At 31.5% G+C, this 18,028-nt stretch overlaps 2 protein-coding genes across 7 annotated transcripts; one reads left to right on the top strand and one right to left on the bottom strand.

The window, feature by feature from the left end:
• The first annotated feature begins 1,094 nt into the window (after nucleotides 1–1,094).
• Nucleotides 1,095–4,670, top strand: LOC140044532 (lymphoid-specific helicase-like). 6 transcript variants are annotated; one of them, XM_072089088.1, is made up of 7 exons: nucleotides 1,095–1,213; nucleotides 1,495–1,649; nucleotides 1,837–1,872; nucleotides 2,124–2,240; nucleotides 2,524–2,683; nucleotides 2,865–3,197; nucleotides 4,483–4,670. In XM_072089088.1, the coding sequence occupies exons 5-7, from the start codon at nucleotides 2,668–2,670 to the stop codon at nucleotides 4,488–4,490; spliced, it is 357 nt and encodes a 118-aa protein (XP_071945189.1). In that variant the 5' UTR covers nucleotides 1,095–1,213; nucleotides 1,495–1,649; nucleotides 1,837–1,872; nucleotides 2,124–2,240; nucleotides 2,524–2,667; the 3' UTR covers nucleotides 4,491–4,670. The 6 variants fall into 6 exon arrangements, with proteins under 6 accessions (XP_071945189.1, XP_071945184.1, XP_071945185.1 ...); XM_072089083.1 differs by lacking the exon at nucleotides 4,483–4,670 and having other exon boundaries at nucleotides 2,865–3,370; XM_072089084.1 differs by lacking the exon at nucleotides 4,483–4,670 and having other exon boundaries at nucleotides 1,826–1,872; nucleotides 2,865–3,370.
• On the bottom strand, nucleotides 4,527–17,233 carry LOC140043250 (uncharacterized). Its single transcript, XM_072087753.1, has 5 exons — nucleotides 17,224–17,233; nucleotides 16,623–17,129; nucleotides 16,378–16,440; nucleotides 4,651–6,465; nucleotides 4,527–4,540 (listed from the first exon to the last, which is right to left on the bottom strand). The coding sequence occupies exons 1-5, from the start codon at nucleotides 17,231–17,233 to the stop codon at nucleotides 4,527–4,529; spliced, it is 2,409 nt and encodes an 802-aa protein (XP_071943854.1).
• Nucleotides 17,234–18,028: the final 795 nt, after the last annotated feature.

The following is an 18,028-nucleotide window of genomic DNA, read 5'->3' as shown; positions in this document are numbered from 1 at the left end:
GTAAAAGGAACTTGCTCATTGGATTCGAACCCCATACATCGACAAGTCCGACAGAAAACCTTTGTATTAGCGAATTGTTAGCTCATTTCTAACGTAGCTTAGGAAAAATGATTAATGAATATTCATGTTAATTTTGTGACGTCTCATGAGGGGTCCCCAAATTATGTAAGAAAAGAAATATCGTGGCCGGGAAAAGTACGCTTTTATTATACTTAATAATCATGCCATGTGAATTATTATTAAGGTAGACAAACCGTGCTGAGCACAGGTTTCTGGTAGACCACACTTTAATTACAAAAGTAGCAAGTACGTAACAAATCTCCCATACAAAAAAATTGCAAAATATCAAAACCAGTGAAATAAAAATAAAAATGTTAATGAATAAACTTAATTCGTGTTTCCGCATCAATGTTTTTTTCATTCGATTTTTTTTTGTCCACTTTTTTTTTATCTCAACGAAAAACACCCAAAATAATATAGTTTGGCATTTTTATACTTCCGTTATGTGTTTGCGCGCATCATCTAATTTACACAGCACAATTTTTCTTTAGCGTCTTTTATTTTCCAGTCAAAAGTAAAGTCAAAGTTCTATATCCACTGTACTATTGCTTTAATTTTATAAATTGAAGTAAAGAAATAGTGTATAACAAACCAATGGCCGTAAATACAGTAGTTCCGAATTTTATTCGTGACACAATTTGTTTTTATTTTAATAATTTATCAAAGTGCGCTGATTCTTTGATTTTGTCATGAAAACCTTCAAACAATTCTCATATTCTTCTTCCATTTTCTTCCTTTGTCAAGTCGGCATTCATCATTTTATACCTTTTACATATTTTTGCTATATTGTTTTTATGCTAAAACTGGCATCTTTGCACCGTCCTCATGATGACTCAGCATTATCGCATCGTCACTGCGCCGACAATTATTACAAAACAATTATTGTTGTATTGTATTTAAATTCTGGGTAGAAAAAAAAACCGAATTTGGTTATATTTTGACATCGACATAGTGATGAAAAATTAAATTGATAAAATAAATTATTTTTCAAAAACTGGTGGTACGGTCTCATTGTCCGTTGAAGGCGCTCTTTGGTTTGGAGTAGAGAGCAGGAGGTGGGTATGGTTTTGGTATCAATTCACACAGCGCGGCCTTTATGAATAATATAAAAGGTGTAGGCCTAACCTGTTCTTCTAAGAGACACAAAACTTAGGTAAGCTGGGTGTTTATAGTTTTTTTCTGTTTTGGTATTACGCTAGGCCTACTGGTGCCTGCCTGGCACCTAACTAACGTGACAATAATATCACACACAGCCAGCCAGCAGGGTGTACCGGCATTCGGTGTATGTTATGTACCACTCTTTTCTCCCCTAGCCCACAAACAACAACTCTGGAGAGTCGGAGGAGGGAAGTATCTAGTTTAGAGTCTACTACTAGGCCTAATTAACGTAGGTGACCTCAATGTCTGATCAGAATTGTCTTCATCTTCTCACAGCAGGATGACAGTGCGTGACATACGTGAAGATTATAGCTGCTACACACAAACAATGGAGTTATTAAATACCTCAACCACGATCGACCATGTAGACCTCTATCTACCTCCACCATGTGCAGAGACAGAACTACTGTCGTCTAGATGGCTGTTGACAGGTATATAAGCACTCATGTATACAGAGTAAAGAAACAACTAACTTTTGCTAATTTGTAAATGTAAATTATAGTTAATGCACAATTATAAATGGCCAGTTAATATAGACATTTTATTCATTCTGATTTTATCAGCAACTAGGTCTAGGTCTACTGCATGATTAATTACGTTTCTGTAGTTTTTTTTAAGAATGAGTGCAAGAATGTTTTTAATGATAGACAACATGTAAGTATTTCAGAATACGTCCGAGTAAAGAGAAAACTTAATTCAGTTGGAAAATGTGTTTGTCTTAATTTGTACACGTCCAAGTAATGACTATCTTTAATATAATAATACCAGTTGGACTTGTAGCAGGCCACAGACCATGTTTTGTTTTGTTTTGGTTTTTCATAATAATAGCAGCCATGAATCACGTTAATTTGTTTTTCAATGATTAAAAAATAGTGGAAGATTGTTTTCTTATCTTCTCACACTAGTAATTTTAGCTATGATCCTGATTACAGTATTTCATCGTTCTGCTTTCAACAAGAGCTGGTGGGTTAGGCATCAACTTGACAACAGCTGACACAGTCATTATAAAGGACAGTGATTGGGTAAGTTAAATAAATAATTACTACATTTTATTACAGCGTGATCAATAATCTGCCATACAATTTACACACAGAGTGCAATATGCTTTTTTGCTGCGCACTTTTTCACTCAAGTGCATGATAGTGAAAAAATAAAGAGCGCGCACGTGACTCATTTCAGCGCGTCTGATTGGCTATATCCTTGAACCCATGTTATAATAATTAGTCACAAGCTTGTGGTGTAATGTTTGTTTTATTGTAGTGACTTTCAATATATTGTAAAGTAGCATTTATAGTTATATTATAGAATCCACAGTCAGATCTACAAGCCCAAGATAGATGCCACAGAATTGGTCGAGAAAAGCCAGTGATTGTGTACAGGTTAGTGACCATTAACACCATTGACCAGAAGATAGTGGAGAGAGCAGCTGCAAAGAGGAAGCTGGAGAAGATGGTCATTCATCAAGGTCAGTTTTGTCTTTCACACCTCCCTAAAAACCCTCCTGAACAATAAACGCCCGGGGTGTTTATTCAAATGAATACTTTAAATTAATCATATTATTTTATAGACTTCTACAGTAGTATGCAAACTTCTAGGCATTGATTGTTCTCATTCATTTCAAAAATTCATTATCTTGTTTTTGTTAGGTAAATTCAAAAGCAGTAAAACTATGGTGAGAGACTCAAAAGCTGTGATGGATCCCATGGAACTACTAAAAGTGTTACACTCCACTGATCACTCTGGCATTATCAAAAACTGTGAAGAACAAGTCATCAGCGACGCAGATCTTGAGCTCCTATTGGATCGCAGCGACCTTGTTGGGAATAATGCAGGAAATAAATTGAAACCAGTAAAGGAGAATGAAGTGTTTAAGGTTCTGGAATCCTGCGATGAGAATGTCATGGAGTTAAAGATCTCAGTACTGGGTTCACATACTGTATACCCAATATTGCACAAATTGAAATCTGGGATTGTTAATGGTATTTATGACATTTAGTTCTATGCAAGTAGTTACTGTTGTTTTCGGCACTGCACAGTGTTCAGGTTTAAACTATTGTTAACACCAAGTGTTATGACAAGTCAGCACAGTGTTCAGGTTTAAACTATTGTTAACACCAAGTGTTAGTACAAGTCTGCACAGTGTTCAGGTTTAAACTATTGTTAGCAACAAGTGTTATTACAAGTCAGCACAGTGTTTAGGTTTACAACATAAAGAAAATCAAAGACTGTACACAAATATATCTTATGTAGAACTTTTAATATAATACAAATAGTGATAACAAAAATGGTAATCCATAACTTATCAACTTTAAATTTATTTTATACAGAATTATATTTCACTATTTCTACATCATATAGAAAAAATGTTTCTACATGAAAAAATATATTTAAAAACACACCAATGAAACTAAATGCAAAATTCATTGATATCAAACTACATTATATAATGTCTTCATTCTTTGATTTTTGTCATTTTTAGTTTTACAAATTCTACTACAACTTCGTTCTGTTGTTGTTACTGTGCCAAAGACATCTCATAATGTGTTTATTTGTTAATATAATTTCTAATTACGTTTTCATTTAATAAAACTGCTTTGCTTTTTTTTTAACGTTTCATCATTATGTTAATGTTATGTTTTGTAGTTTCAAGTTGTACCACTTTACTTTTAGTATTTAACCATCCAACCTAATTATAAAGAGTTGTATTAATTACATTTAATATAATATTATCACATAATTACTTTAAAACACGCACAACCAATTCTATACAATATATGAAGTAAAAAACATTGCATTATTATAAAAGAATCATTTTCCTTTTTTTTTTTTTTTTAAGAAGAATCATTTTCATTAAATATGGCAGCACAGCTTATAAAGATTATAATGAATAAGAAACAAACATTCTTGTTTATCTACATGCTACAGCTGTTAATAATTATTACTTGCGTTGCTAGTGTGCCGCGTGCGGAAGTACGCGCGCGCGCTCCGTCGATGAAGGTAAGTATGATGGCAAAATAAAATGTTTAAAAACATTTTATAAAAGCTATTGTTTTAGATTATCATATTGATTTAATCTACTATACGATTTATACATAAAAGGTCGTTTTTATATTGAATACAAATTTAATGTTAGAATTGCAATTATTTGCGATATTGAAAATTGACACCTGCTTGCTGCGAGATTTAAAAATGTGTTTGTTATATAGTAGAAGTAACATACGTTATCAGTGAAAACTAACTAATGAAAAAATGAACACTTTTCAGACACGTGACGAATGTCGTCAGCTGATAGAATGCAATCCCTCATGTCAAGGTATTCCAGCTTAGGACACATAATGAGTAATGAAGACAATGAATTAACATCAAGGTTGTGAAGGTTACTACGAGAGATATGGAGATCACGTAATGCTAATTGAACTTGTTTGTGAGAACATTCTGATACAAAGTCATGAAATACATCACGTGATAGATTCAGAATCACAACATCGTCACATTTATCTTGAATGCCTAAAATGTGTGCAATAACTCTTCCCTTTCGCTCCAATGCCATCTTACTACAAAAGACACTGGCACTATGCCAATCATATTGCATACAATACAATTGCATAATTAGACGTATGAAATGCCCGTCACATTGTACACGTGGACTAATGTAATCAATAAACATTCTTATGGAGGTAGATATATCATCCAAATGATTATTTATTTCTAAATCTTTGCTTGTCATGTGATTAATTAATTCATTTACCACAGTATCTTTATGTTGTTTTTTAACAAAGTTAAAATTTCTCGGCAGATAGCGATATGTTGACAAACTATTTGTAACCCAGTGCTTGAGGAAACCGCCAGCTTTATCACCAAGGAAACCAATTGCAAACTCTCTCGCTCTGTATAAATGCTTACTCTCTCGTATCACCTCCCACTCATCATCATCCAATGGTGTAAGTAATGTTCGTACATCTGAGCACTCATTCTCCATACCTTCACTTTCACATAATTTGCACAAGTAAAATCCCACCAATGACTCTACTATCAATTTGTGAGGAGGCATAAAAATGTTATCAAAATTTGATTTTGAAATTTGTGCGTCTTCATAAACGAACCCGAGTTTTAAGGCCGTATCAACCATAGCTTTGTTCGAATGTTTAGTCAAATCCGTTTTGTTTATTGAAAGTTGGTTTACTTTTAAGCTATCATACATACATTTCCCTAATAAAATCATAGCATTTACATACTTCACTGGTGTTTTTTCAAATTCAGAAATCTTTGTTATGTTTTCTCGTTTATTGAACTGATTCAAAATACTACGAAAGAGTTCTTTGAAGAGGTCAGTTTTATCTTCGGGGAGACTTTGATGATCTTCCCACAATATACAGAGTGAAAGAAGTAGCATCGGGTTTTTGCACATTGCATACGCTTCAGGATGTTTTCGCTCTCCCTCGCTTAAGCGACGCATTCTAATACGCTGCATCATCCACGTAGGCCTAACTGTTTCAAGATGCGTGTCAATATCTAATTCCTTTTTAAGGGATTTTTCCAATTCTGGTTTTTCAAAATACTCAAAATGTTTGTCAATATACTTTCCTATGCTCTTGTTATTAAATCCATTAACTCTTACATGTACGTTACTCTCTTTTACGAATTTGTCTATGTTTTCTGATCGTGAAGTAAGTATCACGGTACTTTCTTCTAGGTTGGTCTTTTTGAAAAGACGAATTACGCTTTGATTATTAAATCGCAATTCGTCTAATCCGTCTAAGAAAAATACCAATTTATCGGCATTGGTTATTAGAAAATCTTGAATTAACTCTGAATTTCGTGGAAGTTTTGTGTGCCTGCTAAACTCTTTCATATCAATTTGCTTTACAACTAAATCAATGATGTCTTCATCTTTATCTAAATCCCGTAAACTTAAAAGAAATACAATTTTACCTTTAAATGATTTAATTGATTGAGTAGCCGTAGCCCAATTGTATGCTAAATGCCTTAATATGGTAGTTTTACCTATCCCACCCTCCCCATCAATAAGAGCTCTACATCCAGGTTTGGAACTGATAACATCTATCACTTCTGTTAATGTTGTTGGTTTGCAGCCTTTATTATTTTTAGCTTCTTTGCGTAGTTCCAAATCCGTGAACATCTGTGAAATGTCAACATTGTATCTATCACGCATTGTTGCTGGTGTAAATCTACTGGCCTGGCTGCACAATTTCTTTTGTCTTTGAAGCAGATATTCTTCAATCTTGTCTAGATGAGAAGAAAAATGGCAAAAACAATATTTTAGTAAAATAAATTTATTTTATTTAATAAGGGCCTTGTAATTTCTAGTATTGTAATACAATAAGAAGTGCTGGAGCCGCGCCGAAGTAGTAAACCAAGTAAATAATATAGAGGGCGACAAACACAATTTATTATCAATCAGAAATAAAACTCGGTTAAATCATGGAGGTATAAAATATTATTATTATTTTATACTGTACCTCCATGATTAAACAACTGGTGGTCGCCAGCAAATCGTAACAACCGTTTAATGTAGAGCAATACACAGCTTATGCTAAAACCTCCAGCTGTCTCCATAGCAACTACATTAGCTATGAGGAAATTTTGTTACTCCAATAACTACAGTAGATGTTGTTTTTTTTTTTTTTATTTACTACATAAGCTGTTGATGTTTCAATATTAGTAGCTAGCTGGAGGTTTTTACTAAAGCTGATATTTCACTGTTTACGACATTAGCGTTGTAACACGCATATATTAATTTTTTTTTTTTTTGTAGTTGAAATAAAAAATGAGTTGTACAGTAGTAAAACAAATTAAAGATTTTTCAGGCATCTCAGTACAACTTTTGTTCTTAATACGAAAGCAATAACAAATAACAGATATAATAGAAATTGAGTTAAAAGTGATAGTTTTGACATTTAATTTCAATAGGAAAAGTTAAAATTGTAAATACATTTTTTTGCTTTATTCAAAATTGAAATATTGCACTTGTGTTCGAATTAATTTAATTTAAACCTTGCTATTTATCCTAAATTAACTGGTAATTATCGTGGAGCTGCTGTTGTAAACACACGTTTGCAATACAAAAAATTGATTTTACGTATTTTATTCTTTTATCGTTAAGAGTAGGATACACGACCCAGGGTGTGACATGTTGATATTTTTAAATACCATATGTATGTTATTAGGTTAAAAGGCTATTTGTTGCTTAAGATTTTTATGATTGAAACTGAATTCACAATTCTCTACGTTTTAATCACATTTTTTTGTGCATTTATAGGTCTTAATTAATGCTGTATCTATGAAAATAAAGGGATTATAGAAGGCGGCAAACAGAAAATTATCATTAATCAGAAACTTTAAACAATGTTTTGAACAAAGATGGTTGTAACTACAGTACATGAAATATTATGGTGAATTACTATTTTTCAATTTTGTTTACAAAATCTCATCAATTATTTTATGAAGACATTTTATTTTAAAATTAATTATAATTAAATGAGTAAAATTAAACTTAAGACGATGTGATTTTATTATTTATTCAATCTTTTATTTCGGAGTCTCTGGTCCATAGAAAGTGAAATTAAATATACATTTAAATAAAGACCGTACTAATTACTACTACTCATCTCATGTTTTTAATGCATTAATGGTTTTGTAAAATATATAATATTTAATACTACATTTGCTAGCGATAGTAAAGTAGGCCTACTACATTAGCTGTGAGGCAATTCGTTACTATAATGACCATTCTACATTAGTTAGCGATAGTAAAGTACTACATTAGCTGTGAGGCAATTTGTTACTACATAATGACCATTCTACATTAGTTAGCTGGAGGTTATACATTAACGGTTTACGACATTACCGTCTGTAGCACGCATGTGTATTAATTCCTTTTTTTTTGTAGGTGAAATAAAAATTTAATTGTACTATAAAAAATGAAAATGTTTTCAAATAAACAGAGATAATAGAAATTGCACCAAAAAATTATAGTCTTCACATTTTTTAATATGAAAGTTAAAGTTGAAAATATTTCATTTGCTTTATTTAAAATGAAATATTGCACGTGTACGAATTAATTTAATTTAAAACCTTGCCATTTATCCTAAATTAATTTCCGTGGAGCTGCTGTTTGAAACACAAGTTTGCAATAATATTGATATAAGTATTTTATTCTTTGTTATTTCGTGAAAAGAGTTAAAGAATACATGACTAATGGTGTTAACATGGTTATTATTATTATCTGAATCAAAGATCTTATCTAATCTGAATCTGAATAGAGGGCGGAAAATACAATTTTTAATCCATCAGGCGCTGTCGAAATATGCTCAACAGAGGGCAGCACACAGAACAATAACAATTTTCAGAGAGCCGTACCGTTTGGAGTTTTAGTGTATATAAAATACTAATAAAACAGAAATATTTACTCTGAAAATCTAACTTTTTAGTTGACCTTTTTTTATTTGTATTCAGTAAACAAACTTTGCAATGCGGATTAGAATTAAGCTTATTGGATCTCAAAGAATAATAATGTGTGTAATTCGAATCTTACTTATTTATGATGTTAACAACATTTTGTTTTTAAAACAATGAAGCTTCCTAATTATTATATGGTTCTACATGTGGTTTATAATTTGAATTAAACATCAAAAAGGATTTTGTATAAAATATTATTATTCTGAAAGCAACTAACCTGTTTCTGATTTAACCTCTTTTGACATTCCTTGCCCTTCATTACTGGTCGCCACTTGCCCTGTTTTAATAATAAAATAATAAGAACAAAAATTAAAAGACAATTATTAATATTAAAAAAACTAACAATTGAGAGCAAAATTATGGCAAGCCTCAGCTGTCTGAAGTATTCAAAATATTATATTATTATATCAATTTTTTATTATATTATATATTGTATTGTAATGAATTATACGTTTTGCATTATATTACTTGGTTTTAGCATTATATTATATCTATTTCTAATATATTATGTGAAAAATGTAACAAATTATTGACTTTTTGTATTATATTATTTGGTTTTAGCATTATATTATGAACATTTAGTATTATATTATTAATAAAATACATTATATTATAATATAATTGTATTATATTAAACGCATTTACTTTACTTTATAACATACAACATTATTATATTATACGGATTCGTTAGTTATATTATTATTTTGTATGATGTTTATTATACGTCACGGCTTATTTCAGTTCTTCTAACTCTTTCTCTCCCTCCCCCTGTTCACTAGCAATCAGCGGCCGGCAGAATCTGAATTGTGTGACTGTTGAAGAATAACTACGTACTAGGCCTAGCCTAGGCCTACTAGGGGATCTAGACAAGTGACCAAGGATCACCGGACAGCTACAACTAATACTACAGTACAATAATACTACTACAATAACTACTACTGCTACTACCTAGGCCTAGCTAGTGAGTAGTAGGTAGCTACTACTAGGCTCTAGGGCGTATGTATGATGTTAACTACTAGGGCCTAGGCTAGGCCTAGAGGCCTACTAGGCTAGGCCTAGACTTAAGTTGTAGTAGGCTAGGGCCGGGCCTGCTGCCTTAGGCTAGGCTACTACTACTACTACTACTACTACTACTAGGCAGCCCATGATGGGTAGGAGTAAGCCAACATTTTGGATATATGTAAACCAAAATTTGGGTACGAGCGTGTTGGCATGGCATGGGTACGGACTACGGGTTGACCTGTATCCTTCTAGCTAATCGTACTATGCCTAGGCCTCAAGTAAGTCTACGCTACCCAGTCCGGCTACAATATGGTCTATTTTGTTTTATAGCTTTATTGATAGCTGGGTTCAAATCTGTGTTGGGACGGCTTTTTCTCATTCTAAAACAGATTTCCTTATAATAAAATAATATATGAATTTATTTGTAATATTGTAATTTATACATAATATAAGTAATTGCCATTATTACTATTAATTATGTATTATACGGTTACCCCTTAATTATACTATAGTATAATTTCCTTGTTATATTTTACAATATTTTCTTCCTAATTCTACAATTTTGTCTTTCACAGCACAAATTTATCATACTGAATCATCACACACCAAGTCTCATAAATCTCTACTGTATTTGTCCAAGCTACTCCAGCTACGGTACATGGTATTGCCTTGAGGCTAAACTACACGGTATACTGGCACTACCATCATTCCTGGCTCGTCAACTTGTACCACATAAGCACAGTTTCAGTTTCAGTTTATTTACCATTTCAATTTCTGAACATAAGAGATGAACAACTTATGGATGGATAACCGTAAGAGCGAAGCTCGTTTACCGGTCACCCGTTAGTGCAGTGACATTACAGAAAACATAAAGACAGGACAAAGGTGCAATACTTAACAAGACATGTGAACACTTGTGTTTACAACCCCTTGGATAAAATAATATATTTATATAAAGGAGAAAGTTAGATATTATAATATTTCTTTTTGATCATACAATGATAATTTTTAAATTACTTCTTAAGAAGTCATACTACTGATTCAAAATAGTGACTTACACCCTGTGGTCAAGGCTTTATTTGCTCTTATGCTTATTTCCTCCAACATACAGAGTACATAGGACTTTTTTTATTCATAACTGTTGAATTGTTTCCCAATACATAGTACCTATTGGTATTATATCTAAAAATACAAAGGCGGCTAACACAGATAGTTCCATATATACAGTACTCTTTTATAGATAGATGTATCTCTCCAAACTACTCCCAACTACCTAATCTAATAATAGTACTATTAGCATACTACTATACACTTTGTAGACAAGAAATAAGTTGTATACACCTACAGGACTTATGGTAGTACAGTCGATCGCACTCTCACTGGCCCGGTCAACATAATCTATACCTAGATTATTACAGTAATTAAAGTACATTATTACAGAGTTTTGTTTTTTTTGCAGAAATCAAAGTTATGTGTATAGAAAGCAGTACTCGTATTAAAAACTAAGCAGGTTGCAGGTCTTGAATGCGAACTGGCAGGATATTTTGAATATTTTTTGTTGTTGAAATGATGTCCAGAATCCTAACTTCAATTTCCACGAACTGGAGACAAAGACATATTATGACCCTTTTATTTAAATTTATTTGAATAGACCTCCATGTAAAGTCATTAAAGGCTACATGATTGTTTTATATTTTAATATGTGATAGTAGGAAATCATTGTGTATAATGAGGACTATGAATCTGATATTTACTTGCATTCTTATCTTTTTAAAATATTATTTATAATGCCGGTAATGAGTTTAAAATTTAATGATATTGACTATTTTTGATAATCATCATGTCCTTATAAATTCATTTATACTTTTTATGTGTAATATAGTTCATATATTATGTATTAAATAAATTGGTAAGGCCCTATACTGTTATTATTTAAGGAAAGTTTATATACACTATTATTTTATGCCTACCAATATTAGTATTAATTGTTTATGTAAATATTTTGTCTAATTGCCTTGATTTTTGTATAGGCCAATGGCATCAATGTTTTTCTCAAAGCAAATTAGCCTAATAATGCCACATTTAGACACATGATTCATTGATTTCTGATATTCTGTACTTGTGTGTATGCATTACTAAAATAGTAGTTAATATATTTCATTTATAATGTATGTATAAACATATATTCATATTTTTATTTAACATTTTTAAATTTAAAAATTATTACAATACCTATCTACCTTTCTGATATTGTTACTATTATATAATATTCTTTGAGGCAGCAATAAAAAAAAAAATTAGAACAATTAATTTGACTTATACTGTACTATGTTAGTTCAGGAGATGAAGTGTGTGTGGGCAGAAACTAGTGTGTTGGAGGTTGGTTGTGTGAGGTGTATAGTAGTCACTTTAAGACCTAAATTAGATGTTTTCTGAAGAAAAGAAGTAAGCGCATACGCTTTCAAACAACTCCAAGAAGATTCACACAAAAATAATTACTTTCCAATAAAGTAGTATAACAGTGTATATTACAGTACATTGAATAAACTCGAGCGGAATAATAACGCACATAAAAAAACATTCATTTTCTTTTCGAAAAGTGCCCTCTCTAGTTTTCTATTAATTTATTATTATTAATATTATTATTATTATTAATTAATGAGTAATATGAACATATTTTTAACATTCAATGCTGGAAGCTGGTTCTACTCCTAACAAAGTTTCATATCTCTAAATTTCATTAACGTATTCAAAGCACTTCAATATTAAATATCACATTTAACATAAAAATTCGGGTTTTGGATAGACTTTGGCTTAAAAACATATACAAAAACCATCGATAAAAAATACTTTTCGTATTCAAAAACATTTGATACTTGGTATAAATGTTCACTATAGGTTGCTCTATTCACAGAAGAAAATTGCATTCATGAACGTTTTTTGTTGGTTGTTTTTTCAAAATAGTTATTAGCTTGAAAAAAATGAGTGGGAATTGTATGGTCTTTCATAAGTGTACATTTTGTAAAAACGTAAATTTAAAAAATCAGTGATATGGCTTGATAGTTATTTTTTGTTTGCAATATGGATGGAGCAACCTATATTGAACATTTATACCAAGTATCAAATGTTTTTGAATACGAAAAGTATTTTTTATCGATGTTTTTTGTATATGTTTTTAAGCAAAATTATATCCAAAACTTGAATTTGTAATTGTTAAATGTAATTTATTGAAGTGCTTTGAATACGTTAATGAAATTTGGAGATATGAAACTTTGTTAGGAGTAGATATAGTTTCCAGCATTAAATGTTAATATGTATGTTCATATTACTCATTAATTAATAACAATTATTAATAAATTAATAGAAAACTAGAGAGGGCACTTTTCGAAAAGAAAATGAATGTTTTTTTATGTGCGTTATTATTCCGCTCGAGTTTATTCAATGTACTGTAATATACACTGTTATACCAGGAAAGAGTTAACTCTTCCCTGGTTATACTACTTTATTGGAAAGTAATTATTTTTGTGTGAATCTTCTTGGAGTTGTTTGAAAGCGTATGCGCTTACTTCTTTTCTTCAGAAAACATCTAATTTAGGTCTTAAAGTGACTACTATACACCTCACACCACCAACCTCCAACACACTAGTTTCTGCCCACACACACTTCATCTCCTGAACTAACATAGTACAGTATAAGTCAAATTAATTGTTCTAATTTTTTTTTTATTGCTGCCTCAAAGAATATTATATAATAGTAACAATATCAGAAAGGTAGATAGGTATTGTAATAATTTTTAAATTTAAAAATGTTTAAAAAAATATGAATATATGTTTATACATACATTATAAATGAAATATATTAACTACTATTTTAGTAATGCATACACACAAGTACAGAATATCAGAAATCAATGAATCATGTGTCTAAATGTGGCATTATTAGGCTAATTTGCTTTGAGAAAAACATTGATGCCATTGGCCTATACAAAAATCAAGGCAATTAGACAAAATATTTACATAAACAATTAATACTAATATTGGTAGGCATAAAATAATAGTGTATATAAACTTTCCTTAAATAATAACAGTATAGGGCCTTACCAATTTATTTAATACATAATATATGAACTATATTACACAAAAAAAGTATAAATGAATTTATAAGGACATGATGATTATCAAAAATAGTCAATATAATTAAATTTTAAACTCATTACCGGCATTATAAATAATATTTTAAAAAGATAAGAATGCAAGTAAATATCAGATTCATAGTCCTCATTATACACAATGATTTCCTACTATCACATATTAAAATATAAAACAATCATGTAGCCTTTAATGACTTTACATGGAGGTCTATTCAAATAAATTTAAATAAAAGGGTCATAATATGTCTTCGTCTCCAGTTCGTGGAAACTGAAGTTAGGATTCCATCATTTAAACAACAAAAAATATTCAAAATATCCTGCCAGTTTGCATTCAAGACCTGCAACCTGCTTAGTTTTTAATACGAGTACTGCTTTCTATACACATAACTTTGATTTCTGCAAAAAAAACAAAACTCTGTAATAATGTACTTTAATTACTGTAATATTAATCTAGGTATAGATTATGTTGACCGGGCCAGTGAGAGTGCGATCGACTGTACTACCATAAGTCCTGTAGGTGTATACAACTTATTTCTTGTCTACAAAGTGTATAGTAGTATGCTAATAGTACTATTATTAGATTAGGTAGTTGGGAGTAGTTTGGAGAGATACATCTATCTATAAAAGAGTACTGTATATATGGAACTATCTGTGTTAGTCGCCTTTGTATTTTTAGATATAATACCAATAGGTACTATGTATTGGGAAACAATTCAACAGTTATGAATAAAAAAAGTCCTATGTACTCTGTATGTTGGAGGAAATAAGCATAAGAGCAAATAAAGCCTTGACCACAGGGTGTAAGTCACTATTTTGAATCAGTAGTATGACTTCTTAAGAAGTAATTTAAAAAATATCATTGTATGATCAAAAAGAAATATTATAATATCTAACTTTCTCCTTTATATAAATATATTATTTTATCCAAGGGGTTGCAAACACAAGTGTTCACATGTCTTGTTAAGTATTGCACCTTTGTCCTGTCTTTATGTTTTCTGTAATGTCACTGCACTAACGGGTGACCGGTAAACGAGCTTCGCTCTTACGGTTATCCATCCATATAAGTTGTTCATCTCTTATGTTCAGAAATTGAAATGGTAAATAAACTGAAACTGAAACTGTGCTTATGTGGTACAGGTTGACGAGCCAGGAATGATGGTAGTGCCAGTATACCGTGTAGTTTAGCCTCAAGGCAATACCATGTAGCTGGAGTAGCTTGGACAAATACAGTAGAGATTTATGAGACTTGGTGTGTGATGATTCAGTATGATAAATTTGTGCTGTGAAAGACAAAATTTTAGAATTAGGAAGAAAATATTGTAAAATATAACAAGGAAATTATACTATAGTATAATTAAGGGGTAACTGTATAATACATAATTAATAGTAATAAAGGCAATGGCAATTACTTATATTATGTATACATTACAATATTACAAATAAATTCATATATTATTTTATTATAAGGAAATCTGTTTTAGAATGAGAAAAAGCCGTCCCAACACAGATTTGAACCCAGCTATCAATAAAGCTATAAAACAAAATAGACCATATTGTAGCCGGACTGGGTAGCGTAGACTTACTTGAGGCCTAGGCATAGTACGATTAGCTAGATTAGAAGGATACAGGTCAACCCGTACCCATGCCATGCCAACACGCTCGTACCCAAATTTTGGTTTACATATATCCAAAATTTTGGCTTACTCGTACCCATCATGGGCTGCCTAGTAGTAGTAGTAGTAGCAGTAGCCTAGCCTAAGGCAGCAGGCCCGGCCCTAGCCTACTACAACTTAAGTCTAGGCCTAGCCTAGTAGGCCTCTAGGCCTAGCCTAGGCCCTAGTAGTTAACATCATACATACGCCCTAGAGCCTAGTAGTAGCTACCTACTACTCACTAGCTAGGCCTAGGTAGTAGCAGTAGTAGTTATTGTAGTAGTATTATTGTATTGTAGTATTATTTGTAGCTGTCCGGTGATCCTTGGTCACTTGTCTAGATCCCCTAGTAGGCCTAGGCTAGGCCTAGTACGTAGTTATTCTTCAACAGTCACACAATTCAGATTCTGCCGGCCGCTGATTGCTAGTGAACAGGGGGAGGGAGAGAAAGAGTTAGAAGAACTGAAATAAGCCGTGACGTATAATAAACATCATACAAAATAATAATATAACTAACGAATCCGTATAATATAATAATGTTGTATGTTATAAAGTAAAGTAAATGCGTTTAATATAATACAATTATATTATAATATAATGTATTTTATTACTAATATAATATTAAATGTTCATAATATAATGCTAAAACAAAATAATATAATACAAAAAGTCAATAATTTGTTACATTTTTCACATAATATATTAGAAATAGATATAATATAATGCTAAAACCAAGTAATATAATGCAAAACGTATAATTCATTACAATACAATATATAATATAATAGAAAATGATATAATAATATAATATTTTGAATACTTCAGACAGCTGAGGCTTGCCATACAAAATTATACGGCTCATTATTATTAACTAACCTGTTTCTGATTTAACTTCTTTTCGCATTCCTTGTTCTTCATTACTACTGGTTGCCACTTGCCCTGTTTTAATAAATGACAAAATGTAATGTACAATGATATTCTATACCTCTTAAAATGTCAGTAGGGAGCATTAATTCAAAATGAATATGTTTCATTATGTGTAAGAAACTAACAAAAGAGAGATATTTATGTTCATAACATGCACCTTTATACGGACTGTTATAACGCTTCGCACAACTTACCTTCAGTCGGAGGTTTCACTCTTGATTCCAGTCCAATCTTTCTTAGATCGTTAATAAACTCTTCTTTTCTTTCTTTACAAAGTATTTTTCTCTGCTCCAAATCCCAAATCATACTCCAGGCATCTTCATAATTCTTTAACGCACTGCCATTGTACAGTGCATCAATTTGGCCAATATCTTCTTTGGTCAGTGCATTTCCTAAATTGACAATCCAGTGTCGATATGGAGCGAAATGTGTAATATTGATTTCTTGAACGTCGGGAAAAGATTGTTGGAGAACTTCGATGGCTCCAAACGTTTGAGTTATTTTGATTGTTTGATAAAGTACTGTAAGCTTTTCTGAACTCAAATGTCCTGATTTAATTAATTGGTGTAGTAAGTCTATCGTTTTTTGTGCTTTATCTATGTCCGCTACTGCAATTAAATCTCGGTATAAAACTTGCAGCTGTCGAAAGAGGTGGTGGTCATCATACCAAGTTGAAACGTTCACTAAATCAACATTAAAATCTACAAAACGGTGAAAACAGAAGATTAGTAAACTAGATATTTTAAACTTACCGTTTCTCAATTGAACAAAAGCAATCTTTAAATTGTTCGTTACCTGTTGCCATGTTGTCAATTTTCTGTCTTCAATTCTGAAAAATATAAATGTTATATTTAGGATAAATGACGTCACGTTGCGGAATGGACAATCCTGCTTGTTTTGGAAAGTATGACTTCTCATTTTCAATAAATTAGGCTCTATTACAATCAAGCGTTATAAAATGTATTTCTAATCGGAATGTCATCGGGTGTCATACCGTACCTAAGCCTATTTAAAAGATATGAAAGAGCGAGAGAACTGGGAGGGTAAACTCTTTATTTATGAATACAATATAAAAATATGCTGTTAGGATAATCAAATCATTTAAGTTAATTTTTTTCATTTATTTATTTTATTTAGTTAATATTTTGCTAGTAGAATTTTAAAGGTACCTGAACATGAACTCCTGCCAGCTGGTTGGGCTACTAGATAACAACATTCACAATCAGACATATACCTGTTTTACATTGTGCTCCTGCCGTCTACGCCTTGATCGCATCTATTAACGAATACGCCTTAATCGCATCTGTCAACGAATACGCCTTAATCGCATCTATCAACGAATACGTCTTAATCGCATCTATCAACGAATACGCCTCAATCGCATCTATCAACGAATACGCCTTAATCGCATCTATCAACGAATACGCCTTAATCGCATCTATCAACGAATACGCCTTAATCGCATCTATCAACGAATGCGCCTTAATCGCATCTATCAACGAATGCGCCTTAATCGCATCTATCAACGAATACGCTGTAACTATAAGAACCAATGCAAGTAATATACTAATGGTAATATTATTATTTCAATTTGTATGCA

The sequence above is a fragment of the Antedon mediterranea genome, chromosome 3 (genome assembly GCF_964355755.1).
Source record: "Antedon mediterranea chromosome 3, ecAntMedi1.1, whole genome shotgun sequence".
Taxonomy (NCBI): Eukaryota; Metazoa; Echinodermata; class Crinoidea; order Comatulida; family Antedonidae; genus Antedon; species Antedon mediterranea.
The sequence above is the reverse complement of the archived record's forward strand: the minus strand, read 5'-3'. Positions and strand labels throughout refer to the sequence as shown.

Excerpts from the sequence above, each read along its gene's own strand:
- LOC140043250 (XM_072087753.1), bottom strand. Across the intron at positions 16,441-16,622 it reads AGTGAAACCTCCGACTGAAG|GGCAAGTGGCAACCAGTAGT; the intron begins GTAAGTTGTGCG and ends TTATTAAAACAG. Across the intron at positions 6,466-16,377 it reads AGAAGTTAAATCAGAAACAG|ACAAGATTGAAGAATATCTG; the intron begins GTTAGTTAATAA and ends CTTCTCATCTAG.